Genomic DNA, 26,572 nt, shown 5'->3' with positions numbered 1-26,572 from the left:
ATAAGTCACATTTTAAGGACATCTTGGCATATGTAACTGATATCTTACTTTATCTCATTGATTCAAGTACTTCAGATAGAAAGAAATCCAAAGGGACATAGAAAACACTGTGCAAATATTGGATGTTATCTTACGTATAGAATGGCTATGCAAATATTAACTATTTTAGTGATCATTTTCATCATAGGCCACTTACCAGGGGTCTGCAGAAAGTCTCATGAAGCAGGGGTCGTTGTATTTATATGCTAACCTGCCCACACCTACACACATTTTTCTGAGATGCTCACAGGTAATTTTCTAGGGTGCTTGCCTTCGTGTATTTGTGTGTTTTTCTTAAATATCATCATTTAATTCATTTTCCTCATCATTCTTCCATCTCATCCACCTAAGTCCCTGGGGTCAGGGACAAAAGGAGACACTGAAAGTGTCCAACCGCTGACAGAAGTGAGAAGTTTCTTTCAGGTGGGCAGCGCTTCGCCAGCCGCGCAGTTCCTCACCTCGTATCTCATCAAGGACAAAAAAAAAATAGGCTCAGGAGAAGCCTCTACCAATGGGGGTGGTGTGAGTCTGCCTCTCCGACCACCAAAAAAAATACGCGTGTGGAGCCTGCTAGGTCCATTCATGGTGCTGTGCAGGTGAAGAACACTGGACAAGGTAGAGAGGATGCCCGGGCCCGCGCTTGCACAAGGCACAGGACCCCGCCTTCCAGAAGGCCCAGGGACCACCAGACTCGGGACGCAGGCAGGAAGCAGGGCTGGCCAGTCCAGGCCCCGCCCACTCGCTGCACATCCGCGCCCCTTCGGCGGCGGCAGCGGCTGCGCGGGCCTCAGCTGCGCGGGCACGCGGGACGCCCAGCTGTCAATCACGCGCAGGCTGAGTTCGGCGAGGCGGGAGCGGCGGCGGCGGCGGCGGCGGCGGCGGCGGCGGCGGCGGCGATGGGACCCCAGCGAGAGATCTGCGGCTAACTGGCTGCATTTGCTCCACGGGTCAGGGGATCGCAAGGGGGCAGGTAAAGCCTTGCGGAGCCCAGGGGTGAGGTTTTCTAGGCTCGATTTGTCTTTCTCCCTCTCCTCCCTTTTTCTTTCCTTTCTCTCTCCTCATGCACAAATATTCATATTCTCTGTCTTTCACACACACGCACACACACACACAGGCGCGCACGCACACACACACTAATTCGACTACATTTATTATATGGGCACAAATCTCTATGAAATCCATGCATGTTAAAATCCACCAATACGTACAAATTAGGAGTAACCAACTCCATTCTTCGGCTGTTTGTGGTTTATGTTATGTAAGAATTTGGGAGGTATACAGGGTGAACTCAGGAGTTTCTTTCCCGTGAGACAAGAAAAGTTGTAATATTAGATGAGAGTAAAAATATATGTATTGGGGGTTTGCAAAGCTGAATTGATTTCTTTTCCAGGCTGAATGTATCCACTCCTTGCCCTTTCCTCTCCTTCGCCTTATCTAAAGATGTTTGAGTTTTTTTATATGATCTCAGCACCTACTTCTTTGTGTTGTTAGAATGAGGCATTGGGTGCGGGTCCGACCAAAGCTGATGACCTCAAAGAAAACAGCAGAACAGCTTTTATTTACTTAATTGGTTCCTGGCTCTGTAGCAGAAATATTTTCAGCACCTTGAACAGCTCCTTGGGCTCCAGACCAGGCCAGCCTCTGGTGAAGGGTATGTGTGGAGTCAATTTTTTTCAAAGGAAGAGAGGACGACGACAGATAAAAAGAAGGATCATTTAATGAGAGAGAGAGGCACAGACGAAAGACAGACAGACTTGTTTTCTGTTACTTATCCAGACCCAGAAATACAATAAAATATCAGGACAAACTAATGTCTCGAAGAAGGTTGGTTTGGCCATGGTACATACAAAGTCAACCAGGAAAATATTGAAAACAGTTTTTCAGGCCTCAGCCATGCTTACACACCTCAAGTCTTTGAGATTCTCCTGAAGATGGATGGGGAACTGTTCATCAGAAAGAATTCTTAACGCCTCTTGAGAAATACCGTCCCAGTTCTTATTTTCTTTCACATGACTAGAGTAATGTAGGAAACCAATAGCTCTAGAGCTGGCAATGGCTTTTTAATTAAATCTTGCATGGGCACCTGCTTTTCTTAGGCAGATGAAAAGTAAAATGATCATGATAGGAAGAAAATGGATATAGGAGTAAAAAAATCGACCTCTTGAGTAAATCATCCGAAGAGCCTTAATAAGTCTAAAATGCATGTAAATAGATTAGAAAACACAATGGCTATAAGATTATTTTACATTATAATGGAACAGGCACCAAAGAGATCAAGTCTGGAGTCTCTATCGGAAGTTAGTAATCTTTTTCTTTAGAATTTGTAAAACACAAGTGGGTCAGTCTAGTTGGTATTATTGACTGCATGGAATAGAATTATATCAAAATAAGAATATATTTGTATAATGTGTTATAGTTTACAAAGTCCTTTTCATTTACATTATGTCCTTTATAAACTCTCATGAGAGCCCATTAAAAAGTTATAAAATATGTTGTACTTTTCTAAAAAGAAAAAAACGATCTCTGCTCTTGAACAGGAAGTCCTTTGTCAATGTTTTTGTCGATGTTAAATGATTCCTTACAAGTTATAAAAATGACTTATGAAATTTAGACTTTTATCTGGATCACATTCTGCAGAGATTTTTATTCTTAACTAGGTTTGAAGAATGAGCCATTAAAAGGAAAGGTCAAAGAGTAAACAACAAGAAGAGGAAGAGGAGAATTTCAAAGGTAAGACTCAAACTTTGTCACATGTAAATTGGTAAGCACCTTGTGATCTGCACATCGATAAAGAAGTTTAGTGTGAATATGGATTCTTTTGCTCTGCTCATTTTGGTTTGGGACTTTATTTTATCTAACTTAAAAATACATCTCAAAGAGGTAAAGATCATAAGATAACTGCATATCATTATCTCCCCTCCCCCTTTAAAAATTATAAGAGTGACTGCTAATTTACTAACTTAGAAGGAATAAAAATTAACATGGAGAGCCACAATCTCTACCACTGTCCCTGGACAATGAAGTATCTCTGAATGAACCATCGTTCATTAGTAGAAACACATTTTCAAGTTTTAAGTTCATGCTTATATAATTCCAGAATGCTTGATTTGAAAGTAAAAAGCTGTTAGCAGGCTTTCATGCCATCCTGCATCCATTCTGAGTCTAACTGATTCTTTAAAGTGAATTGACCTTTTGCTGTGGTATTGGATAAATTATCTAAATCAGCTTTGTACCTATACCTTGCATCTGTGGCCCAGAAGTGGCTCTAATGAGAACTTCACTCTCATTATCTCAGAATGATTTTATGGGAGAGAAAAACAGTATGAAAAAATTGAATGATCTTTCCAAGAGAATAAAAAGAACAAGGTCTGTGCCTGGCTTCACAGCTGACTCACACATAGAGCCATGGGAAAACACTCATCCTTTTTGGGCCTCAATTTTCTGCCTCTCTTCTCTCGAGGAGACCATGAAGACAAGTAACATAAAATCTCTGGTATTCTTAAGGCTTCATGAGGCATAAAACCTTATTTCTATTTTCATGACTGTAAACATTTTTCAAGTAAAATAAAAAGTAACTGCTCCTATTAGACTGAAATTCAAATTTCCAAGAACTGATATCTAGTGTAGTGGCACACATAAGGATCATGGTAACACATGCATGGGTTTGTTAGCTGAATAGTCATTCAAGGGATTCTCAGTATTTATACTTCTTCCTGCTGCAAATACCTCGTTTCAGTGCCAATTTCGTTGCACATACTACTTCAGAAGTGTTTCTTCTTCTAGCCCAAGGGTCAACTGAGAGCAAAATGTGTGCCCCACTCATCTTTGGAACCAGTGTCTCCCATAATCTAGCATATAATCTAGCTTTAAAAGCACCGAAGGAAAGGAGGAATGAAAAATCAAGGACCACTCAGACCATCATGCACACCAACTCATCTAGAACTCTGTGCCAAGAAATTTCAAAATGGTAAACAGGATAGAAAAATGTCCCTGGCCTCAAGAAGTTTTCATTTGATCATGTATACAGTCTATCAGACCATCAGATAAACCACATCACAGAGGACTGGTAATAACAAGTGCTATGAAGAGAAACAATTCTAGATAAGGGGATAGAGAGTGATAGCAGGCTGATATTTATTGTGCTCACTGTTGAAAGCCTCTCAGAAGAGTTGGGGAGTGAGAGCAGTTAAAGAATGATTTTTCTGTCTCTATGAGTCCCTGGTATATAACAGGTAGGATATGTGGCTAAGAATTGAATATCCATTTAACGTACAACAGTTAAGATAGATACCATATACAAGAAAAAGAAGAAGACTATGGATGTATCCTCACTTATCCACACCCAGAAAGTCCTTTTGGAAGAATGAAGGCTATTCCCACTCCATAGATGACCAAGTAACCAGACACCAGAGTTGCTTGTTCTCCATCGTGAAGGCCATGCTGGCAGTGAGGATGCAGCAGGCTTCTCTAGAATGTGAATGAAATGAATACTCGTAAGGACTCACTTAAATACACTATCAGAGAATATTTTACTCACCTCCCCTATTCATACACTTCCTGGGATGTTAAAGCTTTCTCCAGAGAAAGGAGCCCCTTCAGGATCCATCACTTAACAACAGCCATAGATTTAACATTACTGTTTTTGCTGACACTACTATACCTATCGAAACACAAACCAGAATCTTCATGAAACCTTACTCATTAAATAAATGCTAAGACAAGCTAAAGTGCCTTTGCATATACCATCACTTTCTTCTCAATCCTACTTTATCATGTAATCATCACCCAGCTTTTAAAATGATGTTGTGAAATGGTCTTCTGTATCCTCTTTATAATATTGGAGGTGTCAATCAACCAAGTATAACTGTGACATTTTCTATACTAGGACAAAAAGTTACTAGGACAAAAAGTTACTGACTTTCCTATGAGGAATATAACTCTCTGTTGAGATTTTGTAGGTGCAAAATTTCTACTGTAATATGTTATATTTTAAAATTCATGTTCTACCAAGTGATCCATCTCCCATAAGAGTGAATCCCAACAAGTTATATGTTTGGAAAGATGTATGAAACCCAGGGACTACCTCTACTGAAATAACATTAAACAAACACACAACTGTTCAGTCTCTTGAATACCAAGTGACTAATCTAGCTAGTAGTTTATACGCTCTTTTAAACTGAAGCTTCATGCATACGATAATAAACCACTCTAACAACCAATCATTCAGAACTTGGGAGGAGGAGGGAAATCCCTAAACCTAGTTGTTTACCCAACAAAAATCAACTCATTCTGTAAATACATTTACAGAACAAATCCTGAAAAAACTACGTTTAGAAGGAATTAGAGGTCATCAGGTCCAGCCATCTTATTTTAAGGATGATGAAACCATAACCCAGAGAGGTTACCAAGCTTGCCCAAGATGTCAATACCAGTAAGTTGCAAATCAAGAACCAGCATTAGAGCCCTTTCTCTGCTCTGTGTGGTTGTCACCGTCAAAGCCATGTCCTTGTACTTTGTATGCCCAGAGAAGAGAATAAGACTCCTTGGGATTTCTCTTCTGAAATGTATCTAACATCACTGAAAATCCATTCTGACTTAGAGTAGAGCCATCTATCACTCAGGCTCAAAAGCATTTGTTTTATGACATCTTCTCTCTCTTTTATGATGTTACCCATATCGTGTTTAGCCAAGTTGGACTGCTGGGTCTCATCCTCTGAAGCAGAAACATTTAACCTAGTGCTCTGGAAACAAGCTGTGCAGGGAAGGCTCTGCACCAAAGCTAAATCCTGAGAAAGGACCACTTCAGCATCAAAGGAAGATAACCCTTACTAGTGTTATGAGGGACTTTTTTTATACCTATCATATCTATTTTTGGCCTTTTTTAATGTTAAAATCTCTACTGCTTTATAGAAAACCTGAACATATGTATTTGTATGAGCTGGTTCTGATTATGAAATCTATTAATCAATCCATACTCCCGTTTATTGTTTTGTCATCTTTCATCTACTCCCTGACTCATATAACCTTTAGTAGATAACTTTTCTATGCCTCAATTTCCTCACTGACAAAGCAGACTTAGTAATACTAATCCCTTCTTCCCTTGACTGAAAGTTTATTAGAATGTCTTAGAAGAAAATGCCTCTAAAATTATTCTACTTCTATATCACTAATAGGCTCTTATTAATCATCTTCATTGTGTAAGCATGAAATAAAAGGTACTGAAGAGGTCATCCTAGCATTTAAAATATGAAATCTAGGTTAACAAAAGAATTTGGTCCATTAGATGTTATTGCTCTAATCAGGCAAAATGCACTCTGAAATCTTGATATTGTTACAAAATAATATCCTTCTGAAATGTTAAAAAGCAAGCACACACACAAAAAAATTTCTTTCCCTGCTCTCTCCTCCTGGTTGATTTCTTTAGAAGGTAATTGGACCTGAGACAGGAAGAAGCCACTGGAAGGCAGGCACTGAACATAACGCTGACCAACACGCATAAAGATGAGGTCATCAGTCACCATCAGTGACACCTGTTTGCACCGTTTTTCTACGATCAGGGCCATATTTTCCTATATTTGACTACAATTTTTAGCCAAAACCCACTTGTGGCTGAGGGCACACAGTTGCAAGCTATTCTCCAGGGTTCACTTTGTGGCTATGGGTCAGTGAATCCCTTAGTTCAGCTTTGATTTTAGCCCCATGATTATATCCAACCAAACTAAATGGCCACACAGGAACACTTGCTAGAATTTTAGGTTAAGTTTTTCTTGTATGTAAACAATACTGCTTTGGTTTCATGACAAGTAATTGAAAACACTTAATGTGTGTTTTTATTGTATTATATAACATAGGCCCTGAGAAACCCTGATCCAGTAGGAAGATACCTTTGAATGTTGTTCCTTGCTTTGTCAGGTTGAGACAGGGAAAACCATCTAGATTTTAAACTGTGCCCACCCAGGGAAAACCATCTAAAGAATAATTGAAAAATCTAAAAAAGTATTTCACATTTCCAGCTACCTGTTGATCTGCTTATATAGAGATCAGAAAACCAAAGAAACAACAGAATGAGAATTCTCTTACCAAAATTTCTGTCCTTCAGTAATTCCTTGTTTGTTTGTTTTTTCCACGTATTAATAACCAAATGCCTCTCTTTAAGGTCAAATTAGATCAAATTAAATTGAAATTTCCATCTGAAGAAGGCAGCATCCTAAACAACCTACCCAGAGCTTAGTTTCATTAAACAGTTATGTGAATTTTTATTTATAGTAGACACTAAATGGAAATAGTAAAAAGTAGGTCTACTCTCTACATTATGCTCTAGCATCCCATGTGATCAGATGGATCAACAAATAATGCCTGAAATATCTGGAGTTAGAGTCAGTGAGGTGTTAATTATTGACCAAGCCATTTGTGATGAATAAAGTATGAAGCATAAATTGCTCAGAAACTTTTTAATGAAGCTTCTGTACACCTTGTCAATTATTAGAAGAAGATACATGAGATCCAAAGGCAGAATTTCAAAGTGCTATGTAACACCATCTAGCTTCCACAAGGGAACATGGTTAAGCATTGCAGAGGACAGTCCAAGACAAATTTCATCTGTAGCAAGTGAGAGTGCCTGCCTAATTCTTTAACATGAAAGTGTAAACACTACTGGATTCTAAGAGATTGAAGCTTTCTTGTCAAGACAACTGAAAATCTCAGCTTCCTTGCTGCATTTCTCACGTGCTTCCTACTTAAATTTTTGCAAGTGTGATGCACTGTTAATGTCTCATTTCACTTATGGAGAACCAGTTCTGGTCATTGAGTGTTTGGGGTGATTTTGCATTCAGTAAAGAAGATAAGCTTGGGTAAGAAAGACAAGTCTTTAAAGGTATCTTTTCTGCCCAGAAAAAGAGCATTGCTCAATCAGGCTGACATTATTCAACCTGGTTCTTACCTTTAATATGCCTTTTGATCCTGAGGCCAGAGCTCATCGGGCTGATGCCTGTGGATGTTGTCATTCCAGCCAAGAAGGATGAGTTCTTGCAGCAACGTCTGTGGGTCCAGGCAGGCACAGGCTGCTACCGAGGCTGGGCACCAGCGCTACGGAGTCCGGTCCTACCTGCACCAGTTTTATGAGGACTGTACCACTTCCATCTGGGAGTATGAGGATGATTTCCAGATCCAGAGATCACCCAACAGGTGGAGCTCAGTATTCTGGAAGGTAAGTAAAGAGCATGGCTTTAACTCAGGAAATGGAGAAGTCATTTCATACGGTAAGTAATTCAGCTGCAGAGAGCTGAGAGGTCTGGGACTCTGAATGTGCATTCCTCTTGGTGATACTGAGTGCAGTTTTCTTCCTTAGGAAAGGAGACTGAAAACCTTGGGAAGAAAGCCTCTAAACACAGCACAGTTGTTGATTTTCAGGTGAAATGTAAATAGGTATAATCACCATCATTATTATTTTTGTTACTGTTATTAATGTGCCACATAAATTCACCAACTATGAAAGCCATTCAAAGGCAAAACATGCTTTAAGCCTCCCCTGCAGGTTTGGATGGTATCATTTTAAAAGTTACAATAATAATTAAAAGAAATAGTTGGGTACTGGAGAGAGTTAATGCAGAGGCATAATACAGTGGTCAGTCTACCTGCCCTACTTCTACTAGATATGTGGTCATAAAGTTCTGTGAGCTTAAGCTTCCTTGAAAGGTAGGAGCCTTGCTGGACAAGAAATTCAGTCATTCAGTATGAATTAGTGAACACCTACTCCATTCAAAAAGTTGTGAAGTGCTGAAAATTAAAGCGGTAAATGGGAGAAGAAAAAGTCCCTGCCCTTACAAAATTTACAATCTATCATGGAAAACATACCATAAACAAATAAACCACACAATAATAGTAGAAAGTAGCAAGTATTAGTCTTGCAAGTAGCAAGAATAATATGGCAAGTGCTATGAAGAGAACTAAATCAGAATAAGAGGCTAGGGAGGGATAGAGAACTGATATTTAGTTATGCTGATCACAGAAAGCCTTTCGAAGAAGATGACCTTTGAACAAATACCAGGATACGCTGAGGGAGGAGACCATAAAATTAATGGGCTGAAGGTCATTCTCGGCTGGGAAAATAGCAAATCCAAAAGCTCTGAAATGGGAACAAGTTTGGTGTGTTTGAAAAATAGCAAGAGATCCAGTCTGGGTGAAGAGGAATGAGAGGGAGGAAAGAACAGGTGACAATTTCAGAAAAATGACGGGACACAGATGATTTGTGTGAAGCCTCGGAGGTGATTGTGAAGACTTTGGCTTTCCCCTTGAGAGACACAAGAAGCCACCTGAATGTTCAAGTAGATGAGTGATGTGACCTGACCAATATTTTAGCAGGATCATTGTGGCTATAGCACAGAAAATAAATTACAGAACCACAAAGATCAGATCAGATCAGTCGCTCAGTTGTGTCCGACTCTTTGCGACCCCATGAATCACAGCACGCCAGGCCTCCCTGTCCATCACCAACTCCCGGAGTTCACTGAGACTCACGTCCATTGAGTCAGTGATGCCATCCAGCCATCTCATCCTCTGTCGTCCCCTTCTCCTCCTGCCCCCAATCCCTCCCAGCATCAGAGTCTTTTCCAATGAGTCAACTCTTCGCATGAGGTGGCCAAAGTACTGGAGTTTCAGCTTTAGCATCATTCCTTCCAAAGAAATCCCAGGGCTGATCTCGCTAAATTATTTAAGAGTCTACTGAAGTACCCAGGGGCAAGAGAAAATAGTGGCTTAGATTAGGAATGGTGTTAACGGAGATGGTAAAATGTAGTCAGATTTAACATGAAATTTGAAGGCCAGCTGTTAAGACACACTGGCGAATTAGACATAAGAGAAAGAAGAGTCAAGCCTGACTCCAAGACTTGCAGCCTGAGATCTTTGGTGGATGATGTTATAACTCACTGGGATGAACACCAGGAGAGCAGTGGGATGGGTGATGAGTCAAGACTTTGATTTTGGCGTTGCTACATTGGCAAGTCAGATACGACTTAGCAACTAAACACCACCACCACATTGGAGGTGCCTATTAATCATGCGAGTGGGGATCTGCAGAAGCATTTAAATATACCAGTCTTCAGCTCCTGAATTGGGAGTCACTGACCTATAGAAAGTATATAAGGTACCAGACTAGAAAAGGTCATCCAAGAAGAGAGTACAGACATAAAAGAGAAGGTGGCATTAGATGTTCCAACATTTATAAATCAGGAAAAGGACAAGGATGCAGGAAGGGCTACTGAGAAGGTTCAGCTTTAGGTGATGCCTCAGATTCCCTCCAGTCTATAATTCTGCATTTTAGAGATTTCCAATCATCCCCACCTTTCTCCCAAAATATCACAGAAATTTAGACACTGATACTGACATAACCTTCCAATGTACTGGCAATAGAATTCAACAAAAGGCAATTAACAAAGTAACGATTATAAGCATGGACTCTGTCCTCGGCTGTTCAGTCGCCCAGTCACGTCTGACTCTTTGTGACCCCATGGACTGCAGCACGCCAGGCCTCCCTGTCCCTCAACATCTCCTGAAGTTTGCCCAAGTTCATGTTCATTGTATAGGTGATGCCATCCAGCCATCTCATTCTCTGACGCCTTCTTCTCCTTCTGCCCTCAATCTTTCCCAGCATCAGGGACTTTTCAGTGAATCGGCTGTTCACATCAATGACCAAAATACTGGAGTTTCAGCTTCAGCTTCAGTCCTTCCAATGAGTATTCAGGGTTGATTTCCCTTAAGATTGACTGGTTTGAGCTTACTGCTGTGCAAGGGACTCTCAAGAGTCTTCTCCAGCACCACAGTTCAAAGACATCCATTCCTCGGCTGACATGGGTTCAAATCTCAACTTTTTCATTTAATAGCTATAACTATTATATCAGGTAATTCAGTGGTAAAGAATCCACCTGCCAATGCAGGAGATGTGCGTTTTGTCCCTGGGTCAGGAATGTCTCCTAGAGGAGGAAAAGGCAACCCGCTCCGGTATTCTTGCCTGGAAAATCCTACAGACAGAGGAGCCTGGCGGGCTACAGTCCATAGGATCACAAAGAGTTGGACACGGCTAAGCACGAACATGAGAAACTTGACCTTAATGAGCCTCTAACAGTGATACATATAATACCTACCACATACTTGTGAGAGTTAAGCAAGATAACATATGAAAAGAGCTTAGTACAATGTCTGGGAGGTACTCAATAAGCATTTAATGTATTAGCTCCTATTATCAGATGTCATATGGAACACTGAGGTCTGAAATAGAAATAAAACTGGAAACTTAGTTAATAAGTAAAATATTGGGTAATATAGTTGTTACTATGGTTTACCCAAGACCTCTGTTGATTCAAAATCTTACTACTGGCAGGTTCCCTGTATTAGAATTGGTCAAGCCAGGCTTTTTATTCTGTATAAGTGTTACCTCTGAGGAATTGGTACTGGCCTGGACCAGTGAAATACACAGCCAAGCTTGGCACATCTTGTATTTACCCAGATAAGTGGGTGGTTGCTTCTCTATGTGTCAAAAAACCAAATATTTGCCTGACAGGTCTGTTGTGCCAAGAGCCTAAAATGCCTCTGACATACAGAATATTGCAAATGCTGGTGGTTCCAAAGCACTAGTGGCTATACGATTTGTGAAGCTATAAATCCATCAAATAATACATGGGTATGGATTTACAATAAAGAACTCTCAGGAAATTACCAACCCCAGAATTCAGATTTCAGTATTTTCTCTCTTCTGTTTTATACAAACAAGATCCAAAGGTATTTGTTCCCTGTTGTACTGGACCTAGTTCAGAGAATAAAGCCGAGCAAACATCCATGGCATCATAGAGGTTATATGCCAGCAAAAGCTAAATCCTAAACTTACATCCTAATCATAAAACCCTAGGTGGGGCTTTGAGAAGCTTACAGTCAACCAGAAATACCCAAGAATGGAGTGTCTTAGAGACCTCATCTCTACCAAGGGAATACACCAGCCACTCCTGGGTTGCCTCCTAGGGAGTATAAGGGAACTCTTACCAGTGAATGTATGAAGTACTTTGTATCAACACAGAGAAAGGCACTGATTATGCATGTTTCCTTTATGATTCTTTTTTATGTTTTTTTTTTTTTTTCAAACTGCATCTTTTAAGTAGTTCAAGATGTGGGCTCCCCCTGACCCCTCTTCCACTATAGCATTGCTAAGGCCACAGGGGTCTCTCACTGGGGCCACACTCACAGAGCCTCAGCAGGGCTCTGCTGCTGAGCCAGCTCCTTAGTGTGGGCAGCAATGCAAGGGGGCTTAATGAGAATGGAGAGTGGAATCAGTTGCGCCTGAGCTAGAAACTTTATGGGACTTCTCTGGTGGCTCGGATGGTAAAGAATCTGCCCACAAGGCAGGAAGAGGCGGGTTCAGTCCCTGGATCGGGAAGATGCCCTGGAGAAGGAAATGGCAACCCATTCCAGTATTCTTGCCTGGAGAATTCCATGGACAGAGGAGCCTGGAAGGCTACAGTCCATACAGTCCATGGGGTCCCAAAGAGTCTAACACTTAAGAAACTTTGCTCTATCCATGGATCAACATAACCTTGTTCCCACAATGCTGTTCTTTTTTTAAAAAAACAAATACTTATATGTCCACCATGCACAAGGCTCTGGGTTCAGTTGTGAACATGATACTTCTTTGCTTGTGAATAAGGTATAGCCTTGACCTGACAGAGTTCACAGTCAAATAAGGAAGATGGTTGTGTACGGAGATTGTTACAATCCACTGTAACAAGAGCTGGATCACAGAGACTTTGAAAGGCTGTGAAGTAGAAATGTCTCCAGAACTTTCCAGCTTGATTGAGTACAGTGAGAGGCTAAGGTAATAAATCAAGACTGTCTTGGGAAGGTTGTCTCACAACCAGAACAAACAGCCTCACGGCACCACCACCACACCACACACACACACAGTGTTATACACATTCTCTGTGCCTCACATTCTAGATGCCTGCGTGACTGCCTCTGGCACTGCTAACCTCCCCAGTGCCTGCAACTGCTGCTGTCTGCAAAAACCTGTGTGACACGGTCCCACCTACCCACTGCTTCTGGCCAAGAACCTAACAGGCTGGCGTGGAATTTTTCTTTTTCATCCTTGCACCTGACCTTGACTAAGCCTGCTGCCACTATCACTGTGCAGCGAACAGCCAAAGTACAGCAGGTGTGAACTAATGGAAGCAGTCTTCTCACCCCAATCGTTCTTTCCTCACCCTAGGATTATCCTCCTCCTTCTCAGCTGATATTAGAAATTTCCCAAAGGATGTGGCTCAGACGGTAAAGCGTCTGCCTACAATGCGGGAGACCCGGGTTCGATCCCTGGGTTGGGAAGATCCTCTGGAGAAGGAAATGGCAACCCACTCCAGTGCTCTTGCCTGGAAAATCCCATGGAAGGAGGAGTGTGGTAGGCTCTAGTCCATGAGGTCGCGAAGAGTCAGACACGACTGAGCCCTTCACTTTCAAAGGATGTTCAACAGCAATGGGCAGGTACAAGGCAAGACTGTTTCCTCCCAAGACTTAGTAAAAGTGAAAATGATCCTGGTACCTCTACCATCTCCCTAGACCCCCTCCCTCCTGTTCCAGTCTCTCCAGTTTCCCCCCTTATTCTGAATAAGCTAAATCAGAATTTAAACCTACATCTTGGATTTCTTTTCAAAGTCTTGCTTAAAATGAATAAGGAAACCCCTTAAGAGAAACCACGTGGTATTATTTTCTAAAAAGCATTTTTCTCAGATGGCATGTGAAAAATGGATGAAGAAAGATGAGCCTAGCCAGGGGGACGATCAGAATGCTGTTGCAATGACGTGGGCGAGAGTTAATAGTGCTCTGTTACCATTAGGGAAGCTGTGGTGATGGAGAGAGAAGATTCAAGAGAATCTTATGAGGTAGAATTAATAAGATTTAATTGTCCATTGACTACCAGCATGAGGAAGGACTCAGTGAATGGATGGATGGCAGGAATGCAGAGAAATTAAGCAGAAAAGAAGAAAACATCATTTTGAATATTTGGGGTTTGAAGAGCCTTTGGGACATCTTTGTGTAAATCCTCCCATTGGCTATCATAAATATGGGGCTACAGACCGGGAGAGAAATCTAGACTGGAGTTGGAGATTTGGAAGCCATTGGTAAATAGGTGGGAGTTGAAACTGTGGCCACAAAATTAAACCCTAGAGAGAACATATTGAGTAAGCAATGTGAGTCAGGGCTGGAACCCTGGGGAACACCAATAATTTAGGAGTTTCTGGCAAAGCAGATTAGAATGAGTCGTTAAAGATATAGATGTGGACGCAGGAGAGAAATGTGTCAGGGAAAACCATTGGTGATGGTCTTAAGAAAGCCTGAGTGCTGAAAATCAATGACTACAGGATATACACATGGAGAAGAAAAATTGGATTTGACAATTGGGAGGTCATCGGTGACCTCAGAGAAACCGGTTTCAGTGCAATGGTAGAGAACTAAGCTTTTCTGCCAAGGGTAGGAATGAGTTCAAGCAGTAGCTAGAGGGGAATGCAGGGTTCTGGAATAGCTTTTGAAGATGGAAGTGATCGAATGTGCTAACTGGCCGGAGGGACATAGCTAGAGGAGCCCAGGAGGGCTGTGGAAACTGTACCAGGTGAGGCCTACATGGAAGGATCTGGATCCCAGCCTGGCATCGGTCATTGCTTTGTAAAGCTCAGTGTCCCTACAAGAGGGTCAGGCCAGATGAGTTAGAATCTGCCATCAGTCTGGGAGGGGACACCACTCTGAGCTCAGGTGCTACTAAGGAGAGGTCAGCCGCAGCCCTCAGAGCAGAGGAGGATGAAGGAAGGCCCGTCTCCACTCTTGCTATGCTTCTTCTGGATTTTACCTCAAATCCAGATGGCTCCTTTCACATTTAGCTCCATCCAGCAATTTCCCCCCACAGGCTGCTCTTCCCTGCCATGCTGGTTCTGGCTTCCAACAGTCATGACTGCCTCCTCTCTGCCAGAACAGCTGCCTTGCTCCTGCTGCCAGCTCTGCTTCTTGGAGTAAACTGCATTTTCAGATCTCATCAGCTCGCAGACAGAACAACGAAGGGGACATTGGTCAAAATAACAGCAGTTTCTGGTTCATGGCCCCCAGCAGCAGAATTTCTGGAATCCGAGCTCTCTTCCCTGCCCAGTCCTCCTTTCCAGCAGCAGAGACTGGGTTTTCACCGCTCCGCCCCAGAGTCAACAGAGTCATCAGAAGTCACAGCACAAAAACTGCCCTTGTGTATAGTTGCTCAGTCAAGTCCGACTCTGTGACCTCATAGACTATAGCCCGCCAGGCTCCTCTGTCCATGGGATTTCCCAGGCTAGAATCCTGGATGGGCTGCCGTTTCCTTCTCCAGGGAAAACTGCCCTTGCTGCTGTCTCTACAGTCAGTGTGTCATCACCTGGAGAGGCCCTTCTCTCTCACTAGGGGTGTTGATTTAACCACCCCATAGCACCCAGCTACTCTGGGCAGCCCCTCTCCCAGCAGCCCTGCAAGACTTTTGCATGACCCCAAACAGAGCTGGTTTACTCTCTTCAGTTCAGTTCAGTCGCTCAGTCGTGTCCGACTCTTTGCCACCCCATGAATCACAGCACGCCAGGCCTCCCTGTCCATCACCATCTCCCGGAGTTCACTCAAACTCACGTCCATCGAGTCCGTGATGCCATCCAGCCATCTCATCCTCTGCCGTCCCCTTCTCCTCCTGCCCCCAATCCCTCCCAGCATCAGAGTCTTTTCCAATGAGTCAACTCTTCACATGAGGTGGCCAAAGTACTGGAGTTTCAGCTTTAGCATCATTCCTTCCAAAGAACACCCAGGGCTGATCTCTTTTAGAATGGACTGGTTGGATCTCCTTGCAGTCCAAGGGACTCTCAAGAGTCTTCTCCAGCACTACAGTTCAAAAGCATCAATTCTTCAGCGCTCAGCTTTCTTCACAGTCCAACTCTCACATCCATACATGACCACTGGAAAAACCATAGCCTTGACTAGACGGACTTTTGTTGGCAAAGTAATGTCTCTGCTTTTCAATATGCCATCTAGGTTGGTCATAACTTTTCTTCCAAGGAGTAAGCGTCTTTTAATTTCATGGCTGCAGTCACCATCTGCAGTGATTTTGGAGCCCAAAAAAATAAAGTCTGACACTATTTCCACTGTTTACTCTCTTAGAACCTTTAAGAGAAAAGCCTGTGTTGCCTTTCTTAAACTTTATTTAATAGAACCTCTTTTCTCTTAGACCTAGAACTACTTCAAGTCAGAGCCATGTCCAGAGACAAATTTTTTGATCCTGTATGGCCTCACTCCAAAGTTCTTATTCCATTCAGTACGCTTAGATGGCACCAGGATTACACTGATGTATCTCAGTATCCCTCCTCACCACCATGACGCTCTCTGTGAAGTATTCTCAGTGTTTCTCCTTCATGCCTACCACCCCAAGCTCTTCCTGATGTGTTTGAACAGGTTTGGAGTCACTCTCTGGGCACCTCTTTTGGAGATCCTCATTAGACTTGCACGGGTGGCACCCTCAGAATCCTGGGGATTACGTACTATTCATTACGTCATGCTCCCCTCCACGGATGGCAAGCCTCTCTCTCCAATCCTCTGATATAACAGGGACACGGGCAAGGCTCAGGGAGGCCAGCCACTTTCCAGTTCTTGAAGTGAGCAGTTCTGCCATCTGCAAGGCATCGTTTGCCTTTTAGCTTCTGACTGATCTTCCAAGAGTGGATTTTAATCTATAAAACACTGCTCAGTTGAGGAGCAAACTTCTCTGAGAATCAATCACCTGGCTCCAAGTTCAGCAGTCTGGTGGTTTAAGTTAGTCCGTCCGGAATATTTATTGGGCGCAAGACTAGACTGACTGCTACAGAGAGACAGGACAGAAATAGAAGACGGAGCACCCTGGCCTCCCTTGCTCTTAAGAACCTTAGAAACGAAGATGGATACGTTTTTGCTGCCCTCAATTTTGGAGAATTAGTGCCAGTTCTTGAGGAGGGAGGTAATTTAGTGACATACGAAGCATGTCACCATGGATATTTAAGTTAATTTAGTTTGGGCATTCCGAATTTTCCAACATGAGTCATTTTTTAAACATTATAAATAATGGTTAGTCTTTGAAGGTGAATTGATTTGCCACCATTCTTGGAAAAATGTAGAAAGCCATCCAAAATATGATATTTTACAACCCAATTTTTTCCTGCAATACTTTATCTTATGTAGAATACTTTTTTTCAGACGACTGACTCTTCTTTTTCAGTTTCTTTACAACATTACATAATGGAAATTTGTTTATATATGATGACAAACTCTATTGTAATTTTTTAAAAAATAGTAAAGGCAATGTACAAAATATCAATTTGGTGAAGTCTCATGGAAGAATGAAGGTGGGAACTGGGGCTTGGAAGTCACACAGAGCTGGGAGAGTCGTCACACCACCTGCTTAATCAGGGGACCTTGAACTATGTTTCTTCAACCCTATAAACCTCAGTTTCTCATAGGTGAAATAGGGATAAAAATATCTACATCTCATGAGACGCTAGTGAGGATTAAGTGAAAATCACAGTGCCTGGGTCATGATCAGTGCTCACTAACATTAGCTCTCCTCCCCTCTTTGTTAGAGTGATGGATTTGCGAATGTTTTCTTTCTGTTATCCCAACTTTCTACTAAAGAAGTATCTAATAAGGTGTATTTCCTTGAATTACAATAAGTAAGTTAGATAAATATACTTTAGATGTTCAAGATTAAATGGTGTTATGCATTTGGTTATTTTTCCAACCTTGTTATTCTAACTAAAAGCAATTAGGAACAGGAGGAAATGAAAAATGTGTTTAAAAAATAAGCTATATTAGCTGTTCTTTATCCCAAGTACTGACAGATTGTTGCAATGCTCTTGCCAATGTAGCATAATTTTACAAGAGGCACATTTCCAAATAATAGTAGTAATAGCTACTTATTGCAATGCGTGACTTAGCCAGGCCCAGGGCTGAAAGCTTTCATGCATGGTCTCCTTTAGTCCTCACAACTTTATGAGGTAGGTACTATTATCATTTATCATTTTATAAATGGGAAAGTTAATGAGAGTGTTTAAGTAGCTTTCCTTCTATGATTCAAGTACTAGTTGGCAGTGCTGGAATCCAAGCCTGAGTCTGTTCATTCCAAACCTCTGAGCTTAAACCACCAAATGGTATATCACTCTCCATCTTCAGTGGGTTACGTTTTATTGGAACTTGAGCTAATGCAGTTTCATCTCCATCTGCTGCTCTTTATGTTTCTCAACCTCTGCACAAGTCCAAACAGCTACATATTAGAGAAGAAAGAACACTGGCCTGGGGGTCTGACCTGTGGCTTCTAGCCCATCCTGTGCTACTTACTACCTGTCCTCCCTGTCCCTCCTTGGGGCAGTGACCTACCCTCCATGAGGCTACATTCCCTTGCCTTTAACTGGTAATCATGGTTCTTTCTCCACCAACTTGGAGAAAGGGAGAGTTGTTCCACACTGTCAATGGCCTCCAGCCAAAATCACCAGGAACACACTTCTGTGTTGAACAAGTTGAGTGTATTGCTCATCACAGTGAGAGAAAATGACACCAAAGGGCATTTCAATAAGAGAATGTGAGAAAGGATTATAGGGTATGGGCTTTGGTTGGGTGATTTGAGGAGGGTGGGGTAGGCGTGGGGGACTGAAGAGTCTACAGGAGCCAGAGTTTACTTTGGATTATCAGGGACAATTCTATGATTAGGTATAAGATAATAAATCTTATCTATCCCAAGGGCAGACTGCTGCTAAGTTGCTTCAGTCGTGTCCAACTCTGTGCAACCCCATAAACAGCAGCCCACCAGGCTCCTCTGTCCCTGGGATTCTCCAGGCAAGAATACTGGAGTGGGTTGCCATTTCCTTCTCCATGACAGACTAGAGTGAGACTAAATAAAACTGTAATTGGTAAAGAATCAACAGTCATTTATATTATGCAGGGTGGGAAGAACATAGTATTTTCTGGTTTGTAAATGACCTTGTTTTTGTCTATGCTTAGACAAAATTATGAAGTGGTTTTGGTTTGTCTCACTTCGTCATGAGTACAGAATGAGCTTGTCTGATGTTGAGGTTCTGTGAGGTTGATTGTGCCAACAGAACAACATGGCACCCATGGGGGTCCCAGGCCAGCTTCTGGTGGATAGAGTGATGCCAGCTCTTAGGTATGGGGCTGTTTTTCTCTTGCTCAAGACCAAATGAGACAACATAAGCCAAAGGGACTTTGCCAATTGCAGAGCATCAGACAAACAGAAAACTCGAAGGAAAAATCAAGTCAGTGATGCAGCACCTGGCTGGTATCAAAATCAGAAAAGTCCTCCTTTCACCTTCTTTTTTAAAAAGAAAATTATGTAGGCTTCCAACTGGGAAGAATCTCTCCTTTTAAACAAGACCTGCCCTGCCCTAAGGAGCTGAAGTACCACATTCACTCTATCTTGTTTGTGTCTTTCTCTAGGTCGGACTCATCTCGGGCACAGTCTTTGTGATTCTCGGATTGACTGTCCTGGCAGTGGGCTTTCTTGTGCCCCCCAAAATCGAAGCCTTTGGTGAGGCCAATTTCGTGGTGGTGGACACGCACGCTGTCCAGTTTAACGGAGCCCTTGACATGTGCAAGCTGGCGGGCGCCGTCCTCTTCTGCATCGGGGGCACGTCCATGGCAGGGTGCCTGCTAATGTCGGTGTCTGCAAAAAGCTACTCCAAAGAAGAGAAATTCCTTCAGCAAAGGTTTAAAGAGCGAATCGCAGACATCAAGGCCCACACTCAGCCCATTACAAGAGCTCCGGGCCCGGGAGAAACAAAGATACCGGTCACTTTGTCCAGGGTTCACAATGTCCAGCCCTTAGCGGCAACCTGAAATCTTTTCCACCCAACCCTCCCCTCTCTAATTCACACCCAGTGTTGCAAGGGAACAGGCCAGTTTGGGAGACGACAAGGCTTTGGCATTAATCTGCCCCAGAGCTGTGCTGGGCAGTGGGCAGAGTGGTGACTGAGCTTAGGCTCATTCCATTCAGTGGCCCTGGGGACGCTTGACGCAGTGGGTCAGCGTGGGCACATGCACCCAGCTGCCTAAAGAGGTGCGGCTGGGTGCCCACCAGGAGCTCTCTGGACCTCCTCTCTCATACAGTGTGACTTTGTGACATTTTCCGTGTTCTTGGAAAGCACTCAACAGTTCAGACCAGCCTACCAATGGCTAACGTGGTCCATTTTACTTTCTTGTGTTGTTTTTTCTAATTTTCTAACCTTTCCTGTGTGGTGCTGCCTTCTATTCCTGGTCTCACTACATGTAAGATATTGTCGTGTGTGTTCATAGAAAAATCAAATTCCCTGATTTTGACCCCAACCTCGGTCTTTTAGCTCTAACGTAATATGAGTCCTTAAGATCAGAAACAAACTTTTCAGAATTCTCCACAAACCTTTCTTTCTTTGTTTTGTTTTCTCCAGTTTTTTCCACTTAAAGAGCTCAAATTGCCAACTTTAGAGTCTTGGGAAAGAAATTACTATTAGGAGAATCTATGCAGTGACCAAAAGCACTGAAGTAAAAGTCAAGAAATTTGAGTTCCTGTTACTCACTAGCTGCATGGTCTTGGGGAAACTAACCTCCCAGGCCTCAGTTTCCCCGTCTGTAGAATGGGGGTCCTGGTCTGTGATGTCTCGTTTTGCCGTGTGTCGTTGTGTGTCCATGACCAAGGATGTTTACAGCGCTCCTGTGGTCTCGCCACAGTGGGATTCTTTCAGATCTGGACTCCCAGAAACTTGCCAAGTCAGGATCCTCATGCCACCTACTCCTAAATATCCAGCCCCAGCAGTTTATACAATGCTGTCATATTTTTATAGAGACAAAAGTAAGCCATCCTCCACTAAGAAACCCCCTGAGTAGATATAAACCTTAAGAGGGTTTTCTTTCTCGAAAAAGGCACTTTCTTCTCCTGTAAAGTGTTCATCTCATCCCTTTGCACTTCTGTTTAGTCTGTGGATTTAAATTAGACTGAGGAAAACAGAACACGTGAGCTTGAGACCCTCTCAGAACCTGTGCCACCTTCGAATTCTGTCTTTTTGTTTTTTCCTTCCTTCACTGGATAAATAAAACATGTGAACGAGCAGAACCCGAATTGCCTTGTCATTCCTTCGGTGTGGCTGTTTTCTCTCCAACGTGTGATTTTCCATTCTGAGGCTGAGTGAGCTCTGCAGGTCCCCTGGGGAAGTGGAAGAATAAACGAAGCAATTAGTGCTCTTGTGCACATGGTTTCTTTTGCATCATCCAGCATCAAACATGCGGCAGATCAGCATCCTTCACAAGGATCGTTGGCCGCGTTTGGGAGAAACTGTTCTAGTTTACTTGGGTTCTTCGCTGCCTGTGGCAATGCCATTTTACTTGTGTTCTCAGAAGCCTCATTCAAGCTCCCAGGCACCTGTTCAAGGTTACACTGTGAGGTTTTCCATGTTGACTTCTATGATGTGTAGCAAGGGATCTTCAAGAATGAGACTTGACTTTTAAGAGCCTCCAGAATGAAAAATACATACTTCTGGTTCCAGTCTGGTCTCTAGTGCTTGTGGGCAATACACCACTAAATTCTCCCAACTGGTGGAGGTTTCAGTATCTGCAGAACAACTCATAGGTGTTGTTATGCGTATCCAAGAGTCAGACGCGACTTGAGCGACGTTCACTCACTGAGGAGGAACCAGGACCCTGCCCCCAAAGCTGCACTACTGGTTTTTTTGACGGTTCCTCCCTCATCTCTGACCCATTAGAAGAATGTCCATGAGCTGATCACACCCTCTTTGAACCCTTACCATAAAACTTCTCACTACACCCCCACCCTGCATGCCAAGGTGGGATATACAGTTTTGAGGGCTTTAACCTGCTGTGGTCTCTTTTGCCTGGCAAAGCAATAAAGCTGTATCTTTTCTACTTCACCCAAAACTCTGTCTCCGAGATTTAATTTGGTGTCAGGGTAGAGAGGCCGGATTTGGCTTTACATGCCACCTGTTAAACGGAATCCCTGTTGTTACTGGTGTTGTTTAGTCAGAAAGTCATGACTCTTGCGACCCCATGGACTGTAAGCCCATCCAGCTCCTCTGTCCATGGGGTTTCCCAGGCAAGAATACCGGAGTGGGTTGCCATTTCCTTCTCCAAGTGATCTTCAATAGGTTGCAGATTCCCTGAAGTCATTAATTGTCTTGCTTACTATGCGCACAGCACCTCAAGACGGAAAACTGACGACGAGAGATTGTGTAAGCAGCAATTCCATGTGCTTCCAAGGCCTCCTGTCATCTGGTCCAGCTCCTTTCTACCTTTATTCTGGCATCTACCCTGGAACCCTATGTTCTATCAATAGCTATACTCAACCACTCTCCATTCTAAGTGTGCCTTCACTCACCAAGCTTATTTTACCAGAAATAACATCTGCCCAGTCTCTGACTGTTGAACCCTTCCTTCAAGACCACGTCAAGATACAACAGCAACACTGGGAAGAACTAATACATACTGAGTGGGAGGCACCATTGAAGCATTTTGTACAGAATTCATTTTATCCTCACAAAAACCATATGAGATTGGGGCTACTATCATATGCCCATGATACAGGGAAGAAAATAGGCGAAGAGAGGATAACTTGTCCAAGGAGAACTAGTAAGTGACAGAGGCAGCCTGGCTGCATTTTCATCCAATATTCTCTTCTGCCTCTAGAAATGTCATCCTCTCTATGCAGCTGTTCCTCCAGCTCTCTCTGTCTTTTGGCTCTCATTCTCTCTTGCACGCATGCTATCTCTCTCTCTCTCTCTCTCTCTGGCTTTCATTCTCTCTTTCTCTTTTACTCTCCCCATGGTTCAGACTTAATGTCTCTTCCTCAAGCACAAGCATTTTGTGCAAACACATTCTACGGCACTTATCTCTATTATAGCGATTTGTTTACATATCTGCTTCTTCCATTAGAAGCTAGACTATTAGCTGCTTGGGTACAGGGAGTGTGTCTTAATGAGTGGTGAACCCTCCGAAGTGAATATATAAAAAGCTATGTGCTATTATATGGTCATTTAAAACAATTACTGCATTTTTACTTAGAGCCAAGCATTGTGCTGGCCCTACAGAAAAAGAGATGATTAATAGGGGCACTAAAGTTTTTGCGTATCTAATGTGTCTGTATGTGTGTGTGTACAGAGGTGAAAACGGATTTTTGGAGAGGACTAAAAACTGATGGCATAGGCTTGGGTACCTATGAGTAGAACTCTCCTTGATCTAACATTTGGGTTGCTGGGAGCTTGGTCTAAGGGTTAGCTGGCCATTTGTTGTTGTCGTTGCTTAGTTGCTCAGTCATGTCCAACTCTTTGTGACCCCATGGACTTAGCCCATCAGGCTTTTCTGTCCATGGGATTTCCTAGGCAGGAATACTGGAGTGGGTTGCCATTTCCTTCTCCAGGGGATCTTCCCAACCCGAGGATCAAAGCTGGTTATTACTACATTGCTGCTAAGCTGCTAAGTCACTTCAGTCGTGTGACCCCATAGACGGCAGCCCACCAGGCTCCCCTGTCCCTGGGATTCTCCAGGCAAGAACACTGGAGTGGGTTGCCATTTCCTTCTCCAATTACTACATTACTTTAGTACAAAAGTATTACATTACTTTTGCTTGTAAAAGCAAAATTCTCCAGCCAACCAACCCTGCTCTTGGACGCAGAGTTTCCAGTTATACTTTCCAATCCTGGGAGAGACAGATGGAAAAGATAGACCTGCCTAGTCATGAGCAAGTTAAGTTGTCTCCTGCAGTCCTGAATAAACAATCAGATCTTCACCCTTAAACATGAAAGTAAAATCAGAATCATCAGACACCTGAGGAAAAGCCAGCACCCTGAAAGAGTATATGGTGGTGGTGGTTTAGTCACTCAGTCGTGTCCGACTCTTGTGACCCGATGAACTGTAGCCCGCCAGGTTCCTCTGTCCAGGGGATTCTCCAGGCAAGAATACTGGAGTGGGTCACCATTTCCTTCTGCAAATTAGAGATTATAAAGCTACTAAAAATGAAACATAACACTGGAAAGAAGAGATGAAATAAAATGAGATGTAGAGAAAGTAAATTAAGCCCTCATCTTTCATTATAGGAAATCAATCATTAATGTATCAGTTAATAAATCAGTTAGTTCAATTTCTTAGTCGTGTCCAACTCTTTGCGACCCCATGAACCGCAGCACACCAGGCCTCCCAGTCCATCACCAACTCCTGGAGTCCACCCAAACCCACGTCCATCAAGTCAATGATGCCATCCAACCATCTCATCCTCTGTCGTCCCCTTCTCCTCCTGCCTTCAATCAAGATGCTATAAATAAGTACACTATTTAGGGTCATGGAAGAAGCCACTAGAATAATTTCAAACAGGATACATTAAAAGCGGTTGCCTCTGAGAAAGATTGGGGGAGGCCAGGGGTAAGGTCAGACTCTATTGACTCACATAATGAAGACAAGATAGCCTCTATTCCTGCCGCTGTGGCCTTTGTATAGACTGTAAGCAAATCACTGTTGTGTTAGATGTTACAAAAAAGGAGTATCAAGGGATATATATTGTTTAAACAAAAGGATTTTTCCTAAATTAAGGTTGTGGGAATGCCTCACTGATGTAATGATATTTAATCTGTATCTTGAAATATAAGAAGTTAACTAGAGTGATCCTGGCCTAAGGAGGAATTTGTTCTTTTTGTGTTGGGGGTAGGGGGCCGTGAACTAAGGAAAGAGAAAAGAACTGTATTCTACATGAAACAGCCCACATGCTCTGCACAGAGTGTCTGGGATGCCAAGGCCACCCATCTGCATGCCCCCAACCTCCAACATGAACAACGCCCCCTAGAGTTGTGCAGCAGGCTGTACTGGATGATGAGAGTAAGCAGTGGTGCAGGTTTCCTACAGAAAACAAAGATCAGGCCAGAAGAGGCAAGAGCAGCTTGAGGATTCCAGAGGACAATTTAGAGCAGCCACTGTGGGGAAAGCAGTTGAGAGTCAATCAGAAGTGAGTAGGGACCTGATGGAGGAGATGACCGGTGCCCCAGTGCTGGGGGACTCTGGCTTCCTCTCAGTCTGCTGTCTCCAGCACATCACCAACCTCAGAGTCTAGTCCAGAGGACTTGCCACCTTGCCACTTGCTCTGCCTTCTGAGAAATGAAAAATGCCAGTAAGAAATTCTGAGCTTGTCATGCCCCTGGATAAATCTACCATCTGCTCCAGGGGAGGGGTAAAAGAAGAAAGAATCGATTATGTTTGTTTTGTTAAAATAGTCTCTTCCAGAGTGAAGCTTCCCAGGTGGCTCAGTGGTAAAGAATCTGCCTGCCGATGCAGGAGACACGGGTTTGGCCCTGTGTCGGGAAGATCCCCTGAAGAAGGAAATGGCAACCCACTCCAGTATTCTTGCCTGGATAATTCCGTGGACAGAGGAGCCTGGCAGGCCCCAGTCCATGGGGTCATAAAGAAATGGACATGACTTAGTGACTAAACAGCAACACTTTCAGAGTCCTGCATGATGCCATGGGACTAAGAAATGAAACAATGCCCAGAAAATAAACAAAGCTTATATTAAGAGCTTTCTCTGTTGCAGAGAAACAGAAAGCAGAACTTTCTCTGTGCAGTTCTTGCACATTGCAAAAATGTTGCAATGTGACAACATTCTTACGCATTTTTGCATTTTATTTAATCTATTCTTGAAAGAATGTTAAAGCTGTCTACTATTACTTCCTCTATTTTACAGATAAGAAAATCTAGGCTCAGAGAGATGAAGTAATTCACCCAAGAACAGGCAGACAGAAAGTGATCAAACTAGCATTTACTCCCAGGTAGGGGTTGCAGAGAGTTGGACAAGACTAAAGCAACTTAGCACACAAGAACGCACAGTGACTCAAAGATCTCCCTCCTTGTGGACAGATTCTTCTAAAAAGGATGAGAAAGTAGGTGCATCTCATCTCTGTTCAAAATGTCCCAGATTAAACATGCCCTTCATCACAGAGCTCTACACTTCTATAGAGCATTTAAAAAAAAATGGGCAGGAAACATTATATACATACGTTACCACTACATGGAATTCAATCTAAACCTGTGCAAGGCAAGACTCCCTCTGAACTCAAGCACTAAGTTTATTTTAAAAATCCATCCAGATTGCTATTTCAGTTTTCCCAGAAATTTGGTAAAGGGCAAATCTGCAGATCTGTGAGCTCCTTGAGGTCAACACTTTGTCTTGTATTTCTCTCCAATATCTAGCACAATATCTGGTTCCCTTTAGAAACTCAATAAAAGTTTGCTGAAGCCAGGTGTTTTAGCTCCAAAAAAAAAAAAAAAGCTCTCCAATCTGACCTCCTGGTGACCTCTACCCCTCCAGTTGCACTGGTAAGAATCATGAATCCCCAGCAGCACCTGAGCACCTTGCATGCTTTGCTCTGTCTGAAAGAGCATTTGCTGGAACTCCCAAAGGTATCAGAGCCTTGAAACCCATGGGAGGCTTGTGCCTCTTTAACTG

The 26,572-nt window shown here is 42.9% G+C and overlaps 1 protein-coding gene across 1 annotated transcript; it reads left to right on the top strand.

Moving 5' to 3' along the window:
* The first annotated feature begins 786 nt into the window (after nucleotides 1-786).
* On the top strand, nucleotides 787-21,190 carry NRSN1 (neurensin 1). The gene is made up of 4 exons (XM_061398728.1): nucleotides 787-1,009; nucleotides 2,697-2,769; nucleotides 8,048-8,245; nucleotides 19,543-21,190. The coding sequence occupies exons 3-4, from the start codon at nucleotides 8,057-8,059 to the stop codon at nucleotides 19,939-19,941; spliced, it is 588 nt and encodes a 195-aa protein (XP_061254712.1). The 5' UTR covers nucleotides 787-1,009; nucleotides 2,697-2,769; nucleotides 8,048-8,056; the 3' UTR covers nucleotides 19,942-21,190.
* Nucleotides 21,191-26,572: the final 5,382 nt, after the last annotated feature.

The sequence above is a fragment of the Bos javanicus genome, chromosome 23, assembly GCF_032452875.1.
Source record: "Bos javanicus breed banteng chromosome 23, ARS-OSU_banteng_1.0, whole genome shotgun sequence".
Taxonomy (NCBI): domain Eukaryota; kingdom Metazoa; phylum Chordata; class Mammalia; order Artiodactyla; family Bovidae; genus Bos; species Bos javanicus.
The sequence above is the reverse complement of the archived record's forward strand: the minus strand, read 5'-3'. Positions and strand labels throughout refer to the sequence as shown.

Bases quoted from the DNA above. Each gene is read 5' to 3' on its own strand.
- NRSN1 (XM_061398728.1), top strand. From the start codon at position 8,057: ATGAGTTCTTGCAGCAACGTCTGTGGGTCCAGGCAGGCACAGGCTGCT. The intron at 8,246-19,542 runs GTAAGTAAAGAG...GTCTTTCTCTAG, and splicing joins GGAGCTCAGTATTCTGGAAG to GTCGGACTCATCTCGGGCAC.